Source organism: Chiroxiphia lanceolata, chromosome 6 (assembly GCF_009829145.1).
Source record: "Chiroxiphia lanceolata isolate bChiLan1 chromosome 6, bChiLan1.pri, whole genome shotgun sequence".
In the NCBI taxonomy this organism is placed as follows: Eukaryota; Metazoa; Chordata; class Aves; order Passeriformes; family Pipridae; genus Chiroxiphia; species Chiroxiphia lanceolata.
In genome coordinates this window covers 6,414,020-6,430,251 of record NC_045642.1, presented here as the reverse complement: position 1 = coordinate 6,430,251, position 16,232 = coordinate 6,414,020, and the positions used below count along the sequence as shown (strand labels likewise).

The 16,232-nt window shown below is 37.8% G+C and overlaps 1 protein-coding gene across 3 annotated transcripts in view; it reads right to left on the bottom strand.

Annotated features, from left to right (window-relative positions):
* The window catches only part of METTL15 (methyltransferase like 15), a 91,282-nt gene that overhangs the window by 47,579 nt on the left and 27,471 nt on the right, over nt 1-16,232 (bottom strand). For all 3 annotated transcript variants that reach the window (XM_032690778.1, XM_032690777.1, XM_032690776.1), the window contains exon 3: nt 6,323-6,459. In XM_032690778.1, coding sequence (XP_032546669.1) covers nt 6,323-6,459 — 137 coding nt within the window. The remainder of the gene's footprint in view (nt 1-6,322; nt 6,460-16,232) is intronic.

Sequence of the window (16,232 nt, the reverse complement as noted above, 5' to 3'; positions counted from 1 at the left end):
GACAGAGAAAGAAAGGATGAGAGTAGATAGTGGAGAGGAAAGACAGACAGTGAACAGGAAAGTCATCAGCACTCGTGGATCCAGTGACAAGACTTGGTTGTTGCACATCAGATGTCTGGTTGGTCCAAGTGATGGCTGAAGTCTTGATCTGTGGGGTGTGGGGGAAGCCCATAAAACAAAGAGTTCAACAGGTTAATATGCATCCAGGCTCAGGTGGGAACGCCCAGGTACCTCCCCTGGGGGGGAGTTTTAACACTTTGATCAGGAGTAGTCTGATGGTGGAAGTGGTGGAAGGCCCCAGAAATGTGCCTGGGGTCACTTCAGCGGTCACTGGTGGTCACAGATCCCATCCTGTCCTGTCCCATAACTTGGGGTGATACGGGCATGGGCAGTTGCCTTCTTTCCCAAGGTTTGCCACAGTGGGAATTTTTGTCCAGGTGCATTAATCAGGATGTGCTAACCAGATCTCATTTGGAGTTGTTACCCAAATAAATCCTTTGGGAAACAAATGACAGAAGAGCAATATTTTAATATAATGGCATTTGAGGGTCTTTTTACCACTCTCAATTGAATTTTTCCACCTCATATTTAAGGCTTAACACTTATCTTTGCTGCTTGCATTTGAGAGGCAGCCAGATGTTGACTTATATGAAGAATTCTTTAGAAAGAAATAACCCTATAGGTAACCAATTAAGTATATTTATATATAGTCAAGACACCATTATAATGAATGTGCCCTGACTGCACATTAATTGTATCCCTTATGCACTACAGTCAAAAGTTAAATACTAGCTTGTAAAAATAACATATAGCAACAGGAAGCACCAATATATAATACTCAGCTACAATTCATAAGCACTTAAGCTTATTGCAACTGAAAAAAAGAAAAAGAAGTTCTGTTTTCCCTAGAACCAAAAATAAATTCTATTTTCCCCAGTGCATACAATGCACAGCTGATGTTTCTATCCCACTTTTTCTGCAAACTCAGTGGAACCCTGAAAGCAAAATCCACAAGTACCCTCACACCTCAAAATCACTTTGGAACTACAATAAAATGACAGTCAAATTGTATAAGGAATTTTTACAACATTTCTCCATACTTTTGGGGCACAATTTCTTATTCTGCTCAGAGAATTACAAAGCACATATTTTCTCCTCTGCGTAGGCTTTGCATGAGTTTCTCATACTTGGAAGCTTTCGATGATATTGGTTAATTGCCAGATTTCAGCCACCTCTCTAACCTCTCTCTTTCAGTGGGCGTGAAAGGGTTTACTTGTAATGTATATCGCCCCTCACTGAATTTTATCTTGTTCTCCTGAATTCTCATCAGCAATTCCCAAGTTAGAGGCTTCCCCAGAAAGTACGTCAAAGGATTCCCACCCACACACTGAATATCTAACAGACCCTGACCCATTTTCTCCTTATTAAAGCAGCACTACATATTTTAAAGAATAAAAATAATAAACAGAGACACTAAATGAATACAAGAACTGCAGTGGGAACTCTACCCTCTTCAGATTTTAGTTCTGACAAAATTGTTATCAAAAAGCAGAGAGACACATTTAAAATACAAACATCAAAAGTATTTTTCCTCAGTGTTTTCATTCTGTGACTTATTACTCCACCCATCTTTCACCTAAGTACAAGGAGGGCTTCATTTATAAATTCTGAATACAGAAAAATCCCCCAATTTAGCCACACTTATCTCCTCTTGCAACAATATCTATGGGCGTATTTCACAGATCATAGAACCGTTAGGGTTAGAAGGGACCTCTGGAGATCATTCAGTCCAGCCCCCTGCCAAGGCAGGGTCACCTAGAGCAGGTTAACCAAGAATGTGTCCAGGTGGGGTTTGAAAGTCTCCAGAGAGGGAGACTCCACAACCTCCCTGGGCAGCCTCTCCCAGTGCTCTGCCACCTTCAATGGAAAGGAATTCTTACTGATGTTGAGGTGGAACTTTCTGTATTTTAGTTTATGGCCATTGCTCCTTGTCCTGTCTCTGGGCACCACTGAAAAGAGTCTGGAATCATCCTCTTGACAAATGCCTTTGAGATACTTGCATGTGTTCATGAGATCCCTTCAGGCCCATATCCTGCATTTTGTCCTCGTAAGAGAGATGCTTCAGACTCCTCATCATCTTTGTGGCTTCTACTGGATCCTCTCCAGTAGCTCCCTGTCTTTCTTGAACTGTGGACACAAGAATTGGACACAACGCTCCAGATGTGGCCTCACTAGGAATGAGTAGAGGGGGAGGATCCCCTCCCTCAGCCTGCTGGTCACACTCTTCCCAATGCACCCTGGATACCACTGGCCCTCCTGGCCACAAGGGCACACTGCCAGCTCACAGTCAGCTTGTCACCCACCAACATCCCAGGGTCTTCTCAGCAGAGCTGCTCTCAACTGGCTCAGCCCCAACCTCTACTGGTACTTGGAGTTATTCCTCCCCAAGTGCACGACCCTACACTTGCCTTGGTCGAACCTCATCAAAGTTTTCTCTGCCCAACTCTCCAGCCTATCGAGGTCCCCCCCAAAAGGGAGCACAGCCTTCAGGTGTATCAGCCACTCCCCCCAGTTTTGTATCATCAGCAAACTTGCTCAGGGTGCACTCTGTCCCTTCGTCCAGATCCTTGATGAACAAGCTGAACAAGGCTGGACCCAGGATTGATCCCTGGGGAACACCACTGACTGCAGGCCTCCAGCTGGATTCTACTCCACTGATCACGGCCCTCTGAGCTCTGCCATTCAGCCAGTTCTTGATCCTCCTCACTGTCCATTCACCTAACCCACATTTCCTGAGCTGACCTTTGAGGATGTTATGGGAGACAGTGCCAAAAGCCTTGCTGAAGTCAAGGTAGATAACATCCAGTGCTCTCCCTTTGCCAACCCATCCTACCATGACATCATGAAAGGCAGGTCAAGCATGATTTCACCTTGGTGAATCCATGTTGACTATTCCAGCATGGATTAGTCCAGCTGGACCAATGACTCCTGTAGACCTTCCTTCTTTGTGATGACCTTCAAAATGATCTGTTCCACCACCTTTCCTGGGATGGAGGTGAGGTTGACTGGTTGGTAGTTTCCCAGGTGCTCCTTCTTGCCCTTTTTGAAGATGGGAGTAACATCAGCCTTCCTCCAGTCATCAGGCACCTCTGCTGTTCTCCATGATTTTTCAAAGACAATGGAGAGTGACATAGCAAGAACATCTGCAGCTCCCTCAGCACCAGTGGGTGCATCCAATCAGGACCCATGGATTTATGGGTGTTAAATCTGCCTATCCAATATCAGAGAAGCAACTCGGTTGGAAAAGTCCTCTGAGATCGTTCAGTCCCAACACTTCCCTATGACCCAACATTACCATGTCAACCAGACCATGGCATTAAGAGCAATATTTTCTTAAACACCTCCAGGGACTTTGGCTCCAGCACCTCCCTGGGGAGCCCATTCCAATGCCCAATCACTCTCTCTGTGAAGAACTTCTTCCTAATGTCCAGCCCAAACTACTGCAAAAGCTACTGCAAGACTCAAGATCCGTCATGTAGTTGATGTGCTGGAATTTATTAACATCCCCAGTTAACACATGCAATATTGTGTTTTAAGTAGAAAAAAAAAGGCAACAGAAAATTCAGTTGAGGTATGACTTTCAGTGTGCCCATTGCATTCAGAGTTTCAGACACTGGGAATCAGATTTTGCTGGTTACAGTTACGTAACAGCCTCTTGTCCCACCGTGAGCTGTCACCCCCGAAGGGAGGGAAGCACTTCAGCAAGTCAAAAAAACCCTGCCAAAACAGCAGTATTAAACAAAAGAGGTGAAAAAAAATAGTCCAGAGCAGAAAAACAATGAAGGAGGTTTATACTTCTGTGCTGTAGTTATTGAGTCAGGTACATCTACAGTTGTGCTTCTTACAGAAGGGACAGCCCTATATCACCCTTAGATTGTACCTGTATGCTACCATTGCCTTTTTTAAGCTGGCACAACTGTTTCTGTGGCTCCCTGGTGAACCAAGGAACTACTTAATCTGAGAATGGACCTGACCAGATACAGATGTCAACTGGATGAATTCCCTGAGCTTTTGATGCCCACACAGACTTGAATTGAACTGATATGAGGTTTATTTCTAACACAGTGCAGAAAATAGACAATAAAATCCCATAATATTAGATCAACCATCTTTTAATGAATATTGAAACAAAAATCCATTTATAAAAGCTCCAAATCTCATAGGTAAATCCCTTATACTCAACTGATTTGTAATCAAACACTAACTTTTCCTGTTATTTATAAATTATATACTTATACCTCCTCCTTTCCCCTTGCAACTGACTTCCCAGGGATAGCAGATTAATAATTAGCACATATACCATACATGAACATTCTTTTATCTTAATTTTCAACACAAACTATTATGAAAAAAAGATATATTTACCTTCTGGAAAAGGATCTACCTGTTCTTTCTAATAAGACAGACAGAAAATGAGGAAGAACACCAGAGCAAATAAGAGCACTGCTGTATCTTACAATACTTAATCAGGTGGCATGCAGTCATCTTTCAGTGATCAAGACTCTTCATCAACAACACTATGCTATTTAAGAATCCACTTCATTCTAAGGATAACTTGCATCTCTACAGGTGGCCAACAACACGTCTGGAGTCCAAGAACCAGAGTTTTACAAACAAAAATCAGAACTAGGAGACCTCCTTTGTCTAATAAACCACAATAAGTTACATCAACTATAAGACTATATTAAAATAAAGCTCACCCTTTCACAAATCTGAGCAAGGAGAAAATTAACAATCATTGGCAGAAGAACAGCATCCAACACTTGTAAAATTCATCTGAAAAATAAACTTTTTACACATCCAGGTTTTCATAGGATGCTTTACAAACAAACATATATTGAGTCAGAGACTGTACATTGTTGTCTTACGTTGTGTGAATGTTTCTAAAAGACTGGGTTTTACCTATGACACAATGAACAGAAGACTTTACAACTCCCATGACATTTGGCAGAACGGGTTTGCAGACTTAGATTAAAAGAAAACGGACTTTCCTTGACAATATTCTCCACAGTATTCTTTCAAAAAGAACATTCTCTGAAGAAATAACAGTTGAGAGGAATTCCACAAATTTGTAAGTTTATACTGCATGTCACTTCAACCCACAAAGAACTGAGAATTAAGAGAAATATATTGAAGTGTTTTTACAGAGTGGGATGACTAGAAACTGAGCCATGCTGTCTTGTCACATGTTTGCATTTCTCCCACTGGACCTCTGTCAAAGACACTTGAAGAAAGGAATGCACAGTTTAGCCTTTTGTCTAAGAAAAGATGAGGAATACCTTCTGCATTGCTTAAATATTACTGCTGACTTAGAACTCCTTTTTATGTGGGAAAATTTCACTGAACAACCAAGTGTTTCTTCAGCCACCTCTTCCAGTTTTCCACTTCTTGGAAATATTTGTTTTTCCTCATGTAAAAGCTATTTTGAAATAAATACTCTAATGTTTTCAACCTGACAGTGGGCATCCTCTCCTTGTTACTTGACCTAAATGTCTTAAGTCTTAATTATTTCATATGATTTTGTTTTGTATCTACATACTCTTACTTCTTGGTCAAATTTGAAAAATATCACTTTCTGAAAAGCTCATATTCAACTCTACAATACACACTTTTGGATGAATGCAATGATGCTCTGACTGGGCTCTTTCTCGAACAAAATAAGGGAACAAGAACTTTGCATGACTAAAAAATTGCATTTAGCAATTGTTCATTTAGCAAATTCAGCACTCTATTTAAAAAGAAAACTGAAACATAAGCCATACACAGAAATAGCAGCTTATTAAATTGTTCAGTAGTTCCTGAAGCCAGTGGCAAAATACTTAGCAAACCTAATACTGAATTACAATTATTTTGGGGGGTTTTAATTAAAATATTCATAAGCCATATTTAAACGACCTCATTATTTAAATTCTAGTATTCCATTGTTTTCTGTGAAATATTTACCACAAAGATATGTTTTTGTACCACTCTGCCACCAGAACCATCTCAAGGCAAACGGAACCCATGAATCTTTTTTAAATCCATTTTTAAACGTAAAATTGGCTACATGATGCATGCTCAAAATTAAGAGTATATGCATTTAACTCCAAAAATCTCAGAAGAAGCTGCATGTGAATACCTCCTACTTAACAGGGTACATGCAGCATATAATGCTATTCTACAATAAGCCATTAAAAACTATAAAAAAATATTAAATTATGTATAAAATACCAAAGTATCAACCTTATCCCAACCGTATTTAAGAGAGGAGAAGACAACTCACGGGTAGGATTCGGAGAGCTGCTGAGCTATCCTGTAAGCTGTGGGGTCCCTGTCCAGGGCATACACGGTGATGTCGTTGGCTCTCTCCAGAAGAGCTGTCGTGTGACCTCCAGCTCCAAACGTCATATCAAGGAAACGCTGTGGAGTGAAAAAGACACCACCTTTACCTCAGAACAGGGACAAACTGACTGTTGATTTAAAGCTTCTTTGGCTAATCTCCCTTATATACTGCAGGAAAACGTACCAATGCCTTTCTGGAAACATTTTTGTGTTTTGTGCAGAATTGCAACCACGTCAGAGTAACCTTTTCAGGGGTTGTGAACTCCCTCCTAGCAGTCCTTCCAGAACAAAAGGTCAGTCATTTGGGACAACCAACTGCAGCTTCCTACTGTTCCCATTTCTTTTTATTGTGTGTTCAAAGGAAAGCCACTTATTGGACCGCTTTATTTGGCCTTGCTCAAATTGATGGATACAAAGATGTACAGGATATGGGATTATAGGCAGTAATTGCACCATTTATTTTGTAAGAACATGTCTAAAAGGACGGTTGATTTATTGTGTAGCAATTAAAAAAATGACACTATCATAGTTTTATACCAGAGATCAAAGTGTGATGGCACATATATTATCCCGACTGGCATTAATCTAACTAGCCTAGAAAATGGAAGTTTTCCAGACAGTACCATAGATTTTTGGTTCACTGTGCTATGTATTTAGGTTATTAATATACACTGATGCTCAGTCCTGATATATCTTCTCTACCATCACAACATGTTAATGTTAATTAGATGCAGAACAGCACAGGAAAACCCACCTTAACAGCAATCCCACTTCAACTGCTGATGTGACATACTCTGTGGGCTGGAGTTATACCTTTTGATAAGCAATAAATATTTCCTTGCTTCTGAGGAATGCTTTCTGCCTGTGAATATATATCAGGCCTGTTTTTTTTCTTTACAGAAACTAAGACTGGAAGATTTTTAGTAATACCAGGCAAACACAGCCACTCTCTCCAGTCTTCTAGACTAAAACTGACAACACTTTCGAGGAACTCTGAATGTACTCTAAAACATATGTAGGTACAAACTCAGCACCAATTGAGTAGCACTGGGCTTTGCTGTGTGCTGGACATTTTGTCCAAAAGGATCCTATGAGAGACAATACTGAAAGCTTTACTGAAATCCAAAAAGATTCCATCAACTGGCTTCCCTTTATCAACTAGGTGGGTTACCTTGTCATGAAGGGAAATCAGGTTTGATCAGCAGGACTTTCCTCTCAAGAAGCTGTGCTGGCTGTGACCAATGACTGCGCCATCAGGTGTTTTTCAATACTTCCCAGAATAATCTTCTCCATAACTTTACCAGGCACTGAAATGAGTCTGTAGTTTCTGGGGTCCGGGGTCCTCCTTCTTGCCCCTCTTGAAAACTGGGAAAATGTTCACCAGCTTCCAGTCAGCTGGGATTCCCCTCCAGACTCCCAAGACCGCTCAAAAAATCATCGGGAGAGGTTTTGCTGTGACATCAGTCAGCTTTTTGAGGATTCTTGGATGAATCCCATCAGGCCTCACAGGTTTGCAGGGCTCCAGCTGGAGCAGTAGATCCTGCACAATTTCAGGGTCAACTGGGAGTTGATCATTCTCGCAGTCATGGTCCTCCAGCTGAGGGCACTGAGTCCCCCTTGGTTCATCATCCATGTTGAAGACAGAGGGAAAGAAACACCTCTGCCTTGTCTCTGTTCATGTTTTTGAGGTAACCATCCTCATCCTCAACAGGATGATGATATTTCTATACTGCCTATTGCCATTAATATATTTGAAAAAACTGTTTTTACATTTCAGTCCAGGTTCAAGTCCAGTTGAGCTTTGGCTGCATGAAATTTCTCGCTACAGCGGCAAGCAGCATCTCTGTATTCTTCCCATGTCACTTGACCTTGCTTCTACTGGGCATACACCTTCCTTTTTTTGCCTTATCTCCAAGAGAAGATTCCTGTTCAGCCAAGCTGGCCTTCTGCCTCATCTGCTTGAGTTCCAATACCTGGGAATTGCCTGCTCCTGTGCTCTTTGCAGGTGTTTTTTGATGCTATTGTTTTTATGGCAATGTATCTAAACCAAAGTAGAAATGTGACTTAGTTTCTGCACCTTGGAATTCCCATAACTCTTTCCTCTCAGTTGATTGAACTGACCTCTGTTGACTGGGGGGGAAACTCAGACTACACACAAGTTAAACTAGAACAACAAATTCAACATATATTTCAATATTAGTACCTGCAGGCCTTCCTTCCCACTTCTGAAATTACTTTTTATGTGAAACAGTTTTGAAGATCACTTATCAGCCACAATCATATTAAACAGAAATTGATGCCAACTAAACTTATTTACAAAAATTACACACCACAAGGGTAAGCACCTTTTAAGGGAAATTTTCTAAACTTATCTCTTGAAAGAATTAATATTCAACCACAAAATCCCTTTGGAACAGAACAGAAATTCAAAGGCAATGAAGAAAGACACAAATACTTTTTCAGAAACAGTTTCTAGAAAAGATAAATAAAGGCTTATTTATGGAAATTCCATAATAATAAAGCCGAATACTTAAGAGACTAATAATACAACACTACTGTTCCTAAAAGTTGGTGCAATTTATGATCTTTTAAGTTCTTTAGGCTGCATTATTTAATTTTTTTGTGTTCTGCCATCTTGTTTCCTAAGCTTATGCTCTAGAAGCAGATCTCCCCTATAATATTTTACAAAGTTCATGGAGGAAATAAAATTTAGTTGGGTGATCACCCAATATTAAATGGCATCATTCGTATGAAAAAAAAATGAAGCACTGACACAGAATTTTTTTTTTTAGTAATACATATAAAACAAAACTATGTTACAGAGAACAGAACATCCGTACTGTATAAATGCTCCCACTAATCTATTTAAGCATTCTGATTTATCTTCTGCCATAACAAAAACAAAAGTATATTCATTGAAACCAATTTATAAGCACAAAACTGAAACAGTCAGAAAAGTGTGGCTGTTTCTTTAACACAACTAACCATAAGAATTTAGCTACATTTTGAAAATACTTGCAATATGTTAAAAATTCCAAGCATTTTCTCTATAAGTTCTCACATGTCACTGTTGAGAAGATTCAGAGAAGGTCTCTTATGGCAGAGGGTCTAATCAGTACTGTACTGTTACTTCTACATAAAAATCCAATACTGGCTATTGAGTGGGATATTAAACCAATTAGCTAATTTTTTATTACCTCCCTTTAATGAAAATTATTAATATAAAAATGTAATTGTTAACTCTTCATTTAGCTTAGAAAATTGCAAAAATGAAAATGAAGTCTAGAAAATATACAAATCCTCTTAAATTGCTTTTAAAATTTCCAAGATATACCTGATATCTCTGATTTCCACTCAAATTATTTCCATTTAATCCTTACCAGAAGTAATGTACATAAGCAATAAACAGACTTTTCTACTTTTATCTTCTAGTTCTGTAGAGAAATCCATTTAGAAAAATCCCTTTAGAAAAATGTGAAGGAACAACAGAAAATTAAAACCACCTTTTTATTCCTTGCATAGGATTAACCCACTCAGAAATGCACTCAAAAAACTTAGTCACAACAGTCCCAAGTGTCATTTAGGATTGCACTTATTCTGCAGCAACACATAACAATCAAAACCAATCTAAATTACATCATAATTCCTCTTGAAAACAAAAAAAGTTTAATCAGCATGAGTCACGTCTTCATGACTGGGTTTGGTTGTTTTGTTTTAAAAAAAATGCTCTTATTCAATATCATAGCTAGAAATCTAGCATTAAAATTTTCAAAAACCTCAACATTGCCTTTCCTAAAAGAGACCTACAGCGCTGGCAGCAAGAGTCAAAGAAGGCGTAGGAAATGCCCTATAAGTGGCTATATTTTCTTTTAAAAAGAAAAAAATTGGGAAAAATAATTTTATTCCACTTAAACTCACTAGTAACATGAATTTCCAGAAAATAGTCTTTCCCCACTAATAAGTTTAGTAATTTGCCTATTTGTTGCATGACTATATGTTTTCTAAACATCTAACTCCTTTTTGGTCATGCTTAGAAAGTACTGTACCCTTCTCTCAACAACACTTTCAAGTGTTTCATCAAGTTTGAATAGCAGAATATGAAAAAATCTTTTTGGTCAAATCTCCAGACAATTTTACTTATTTAAGCAATATTTATTATTGCCCTTTTTTTAAATGAGTTTTTGAAGATCTTATAGCTTGTTCAAGAATACTTATATTTTGCTTACTAGTTTCACCTTTGCTCACAGACATCTGCTTCTCCTGTCATTTATTTTAAATGTGATAAACTTTAAGATCGATAAACGCCTTATACATGCTGAATGTTAATGAACCATACAGATGATCTTGTAAATAAACCAAAGATAAATACTAGCAATGCAAAGGAGAGAAGAGAAAGGATAGGGGTCATTGTACCATGACATAATGACAAGCTCTCAATACTGAGAGCACTGAAAAGCTTTACTTAAGAACCCATGCAAGCATTTACTGTGACTGAACACATGCTCCTGAATTCCACTGCCCTTCCTGAAAGAACCAACAAAAGGTAACTGAACCTTTAAGGAGCAGTAGACAACTGTAACGTGATCTTTAACCTGGGAGCACCGAATACAAGAGGATGCAGTTCTGATTCAACCCACATCAAATACTGCCTCACCAGAACTAATGGAATTGGTGTCCTGGAAAACCTAATTAAGGCTACATTAAGTACATTCTGTCATAACTTTTTAAGGTAAAGACCTTCCATGGGTAATCTTTGAACTGCACACACATATATGCATACATATACCTAAAGTCACAAGCAAGAACTCCTACAGATGCCTCATACTCTAGATGTTCCACTCAAAAGCCACACTTTGCATCTAGAACCTAAAAAAAATAAATAAATATCACTTAAGTTATCAAATAAAATAATTCTGTTATTAACAAACCATTTTGGAGCATTGATCAGATTTTAAATTAATCACTGTAATATACTGCTTCATAATATGCTTCTTATATATTCCATTCATCTTTCATGCCTGAAATAAAAGATGCTTCATTTTTTCTTCCTCTTTCTCTCTTGCCTAGTAGTTTTTAATCAAATAAAATTAAATGACATTTTATCCTCCTGGTCCTATAAATACTGGAAAAGATTATTACATGAATTCCTACTGCAGTGACTCATCGTTCCACTGTTAAGTTATGATAGTCCCATCAGAGTCCCCTCAGGAATTTTATAATCAGTTTGTGACTATATGTTTTAGAAACCACTTGGCTCTTTCACGACATACAGATAGCAACAAACAAAAACTTCATAGCTTTCATTTTACAACTAGCTCTAGTACAGTTAAAGAGATACAAAGAGTTTATCTTCGCCATTTTTGTATACAAGACCTTTCAATGAAAAGCTCTCACAGCAAATATCTTTTAAGCACTTCATTTCACTATGACTCAAGTCATCTGTAATTCCACTTATGATTATGTTCCACATGTAATAAAGTTTACTCCACTGTACCTAACAGCCTTTGTGATTATTTTCCTTCGCTCTGTAACAAAATGAGATTGCAGAACTTAGACAAAATTGAAACCCAACCATGACAAACTGAAACTACATAATACTTAGTTTAAAAAAATCTCACTAGTTCCAGTATTTTCCAGTCTCTTCTGGAAGGCAAGAACCTTTACCTCTTTTTAAAGCAAGTTGATCCTTTGGATGTACAACTTTATTTCCCTCTACTAACCTTAATTATTTCAAGCACCCCATCAGATGATCTTTCACAAAATGCTTTTTCTTCCTCTCACGACCCTGACAGAGCTTCAAAGGGGACTTCACAAATTACACAGCATCTCAAAAAGACTTTGGCATATTGTACAAAGTATCCAAGACATATTGAGTTGGAATATGGAACACAAAGGACGTGATGCCCTACGCCAAACAGTCTTCTACCCCTGGAATGAGTACTTCGTGAGAGGCTCTCCCTTTTCCATCGCTGACCATGTGACAGACTTCTACCTTTTGGCCTGGACAAACTGCATCTCACCTTGTTCACACTTACACTATACCAAAAGATCACTAATATGCTATGATTAACTAGCACACATAAGGCATTTACCATGGCTCTTTCCAACAGGTAACATTAATTTCTTCTAAAAATAGAGAGCCTGTTATTCACCAAAAAGTGACCTTGCATTGCATAATTATTCATTCAATCCCCAGCCCTGTTTATCCACTTTTTTCTATTACAAAAACTATATTGACAATGGCAATCCTGCCTGCCTTTAGCAAGCGTAATCACCTGAACCATCTTAACCTCAAGTTCCCTAATTAAAATAAAATAAATAAAAATCAGCCTTCCTGGGAAAATGTACTTCCTTCCTCCAGTCCTGTTTTGCACCTCCTCCAATGACTTAACACTCACTCACAGAAGAGACAACCATACAGTTATTCCCCTCTGGTGCTCTTGTATCCTGCTCTTGGCATTTGTCCCCTTCTTGTCTTAAAAAAATGTTTCACTGAGTGGCAGTCATTCACATCTAGTGAGTAGAATGTTTTTCAGCACCCTTGGCAGTACATTTATTGGAGTATCCTGCCCCAAATTAAATGCACACAAGACCCATCAAACATGGCATGAGCAAATCACTTAGGAGGTGATGAAGACAGAGATCATGTCAATCAAATGGAATGGTAGCCCAGCCATGGAAAGACAAACTGACACTACATAAGTCATAGTGCATGACCTCTATATAATGTTAAACTCATTCAACTTTGCCCTTTGCAAGATATATATCAAAAATGGTTCAGATGTATTTTTCGGAGGAAAACATTGCTCACTAGTAAGTCCAAAAAAAGGAAAAAGAATCCTACCTAATCAGTCACCTCTTTTACCTAATGGGAAAGACATACTTCCTGAGGTGCAGAAAAAACAAGTAATGTTGTTTTCAGAACAGAAAACAATACGAATGCGAAGTTTAAAATACGAGCAGTAGAAAAACTAACTTGCAAAAACTACACCCTTTGCCAGTACTGTATCAATATTATATATTATTATATATATTGAATATATTATATACATTATTATGTATTATTATATATATTCAATATATATATCAATATATGTTATAGACTATATATTCATATGTAGCCATACATGCCTGATGGAGGGCTTTCCGCCCAAAACCAGACTTCACAAATGATAAACTAGAATCACAGAACTTTCCAGTGGGAGAAAGGAAATCCATCCACAAACCCTGCTGCCACAGCTGAGGACACAGTCCCAGTCCAAACAGTCCCTCACCACCCTTCATGTTCCATCTTCCAGAAGAATAATGAGGATTTAGGAAGAATGACAATTACGACTTTAGTATCTTTTCAGTGCTTGTATAACATATTTCTTTTGAAAATTGCACTCTTTCCACTTTTTACAGGCTTGAAACAAAAAAAAATACCAGAAGACTGATTTATTTAAAACATACTACAAAGAAAAGGTGAAGAACAGCTATGCAGCACCCAAGCTATGCAGCCTAACTTTTTAGCCCATTAGAAGAAAAGGCAATGCCTGGAAACTGCTGCCTGAAGAAAGAAAAATAAAATGGAGAAAGACCCTTCCATGCAACTAAGACATCAAATGTCAAAGTAACAATATTTTTTCTTGATGCATCACTATACTGAATATTCTAACAAAAATAACTTCACAAAAATGAGTGGTTACATGATGAGAGCAATGACATATTTCTACAATATTAAAGCCACCATCCAGTAGTGTATTCCAAGCCAATCAAAGCTAGGTCACAGTGCTTCTCTCTGTTTTTACTGATCTTTCTCAGTGGTCTGACAAGCCAACATTTTTCACAAGAACAGGGTTTTCATACTTGAAATGAGTGCTAGTGGTTCCTTGTAAATGCAAAGAAGGTCAAACTACTAAGGATGTTTGTTAAGACTAACAATAAATATTTATTACTGCATCGCCAGGCACTGCTGTTAGGTATCAAAGTACTTACTCTTATTTTATTTGTATCTATTCCATCTCTTTGTGGGGAAAAAAAATATCCCTGGAACAGAAAAGTAATATCATAAAAAAAAAAAAATCAACACATTGCAAGATGCTTTTCGCTACTTCATTCTCCTGGTGTTTCTATGATGAGTCATGTTCTCTAAACTTGTTGTCTGAACTTCCTTGTTATTCACAACAGAAATTGTTCATTGTCAACACAGCTTGTTTTCCACTCTGCTTTATTTTTCAAATACCAGCTCTAAGTGGATTAAAGTATAAACATATCTAACCTCTTGTTCAAACTATCATAAACATATCAAACCTCCTGAATTTGCCACATCTTCTCACTTTAATACACTCAACTATTTAATACACACTAAGTAGAACAACAAACTGAAGTGGGGAGCAGTGACAAGGAATCTTTTCTAGCACTGATTTTTTCCCCCAAGGAACAGTTGATCTGCTGTATGCTTTTATTACCACATCTTTCACAACAAATCATTACAAAGGTAAGAATATAGACATTTTAAAAATAGTTACTGGAGTAAATGCTTCTTGAACAAAGTACACAGACTATTGTTTGGGCACACATTTTAAAGTCAACAGTGAGAAAAAGTAGTCTCTGCTCAGTTCCTTAGTATTTGACTTTCCTTCTGCAAAGCTCAGAATTGAAAATTAATGTTCAATGCTGGCCTTTGTTTATACCAACCTCACTGAACCCATATTTTTAATAAACACAGACAGAAAATTAATCAGGACAAATCAAAATCAATCAAATCTATCTATGAATCAAATCTTAGAACCTTTGCCTTCTAAAAGGAAGGAAAAACATACCCAAACCTCAACATATTTTCCTCCAATCTTCTAAATATAGGGATTCTGTTAAACTACAACATGAAGCAGAACTTATACTATAGGGAACCACCAAAGAGATTTCCAGTCCTACTCCAGCCAACAGGCTGGACTTAGAACACACAAGATCCTAAATAGGCTTCTGGTAGGAGGTTGCTTTAAGAAGGCCACCTTCCCAACACCACAGCTCACTCCTCATCCAGTCCCTCCTCAGAATTACAAATGTTAAGACATGATATGCATGGAGGATGAAGGGGTAGCTCTGGATGCAAATACACCAGTTCTGACCACCTAGTAGTAGTAATTAATGAGAACAAATAATATGTCTCAGGCTACTCCAACTATTTCAATAAAAGACCAATGACAACTTCAGCACAAGAGCAAAGATTTTTCAACCTAAAATGGATCTGGTCAATATGGCAGAAGACAGGAAAAAAGGTTCTGTTGCTTTGAAATCCATAATACTTACCCCAATTAAGCTACTAACATTTCATTCAGGTCTTTCCAACAGCTATTCTGACATTCTTTGAGATGCAGCAAAGAAAGTACCAGGACTTGTATATTGCTGAGGTTTTTCTTTGATTCCACTTCTTTATTACTTCATCAAAATGCTTTAAGTATGAGTTTGCCATGATGAACCTTAGAAAATCAGGAATCTATGAAGGTATCCAACTGCCTTAATTTTAATATAACTGCCCAACTAGACAGAGAAACAAAAATATCTTCAGAAAAAAAAAAATCTCTGCTAACTGAAATAAACTTCCCATGTTGCAGCATGCAGCAACATACTTCATGATAATTTTAGGAACAGAAAAATATTATTTGCTTTTTTAATACTATTTTTAATGTACAGGAGATACAGATATACAGATATAGATAAAATTCAGAGGGCCTTTACAGATTACCTTTCACACTGGTATATGCATAACCAATGAACACTAAAAAATTGGTGTTCAGTAACTTTATATACCAGGTAATGATAAAACTAGCTTTCTATATCAAGAAAGACAGACTAGACTAAGCCATTTT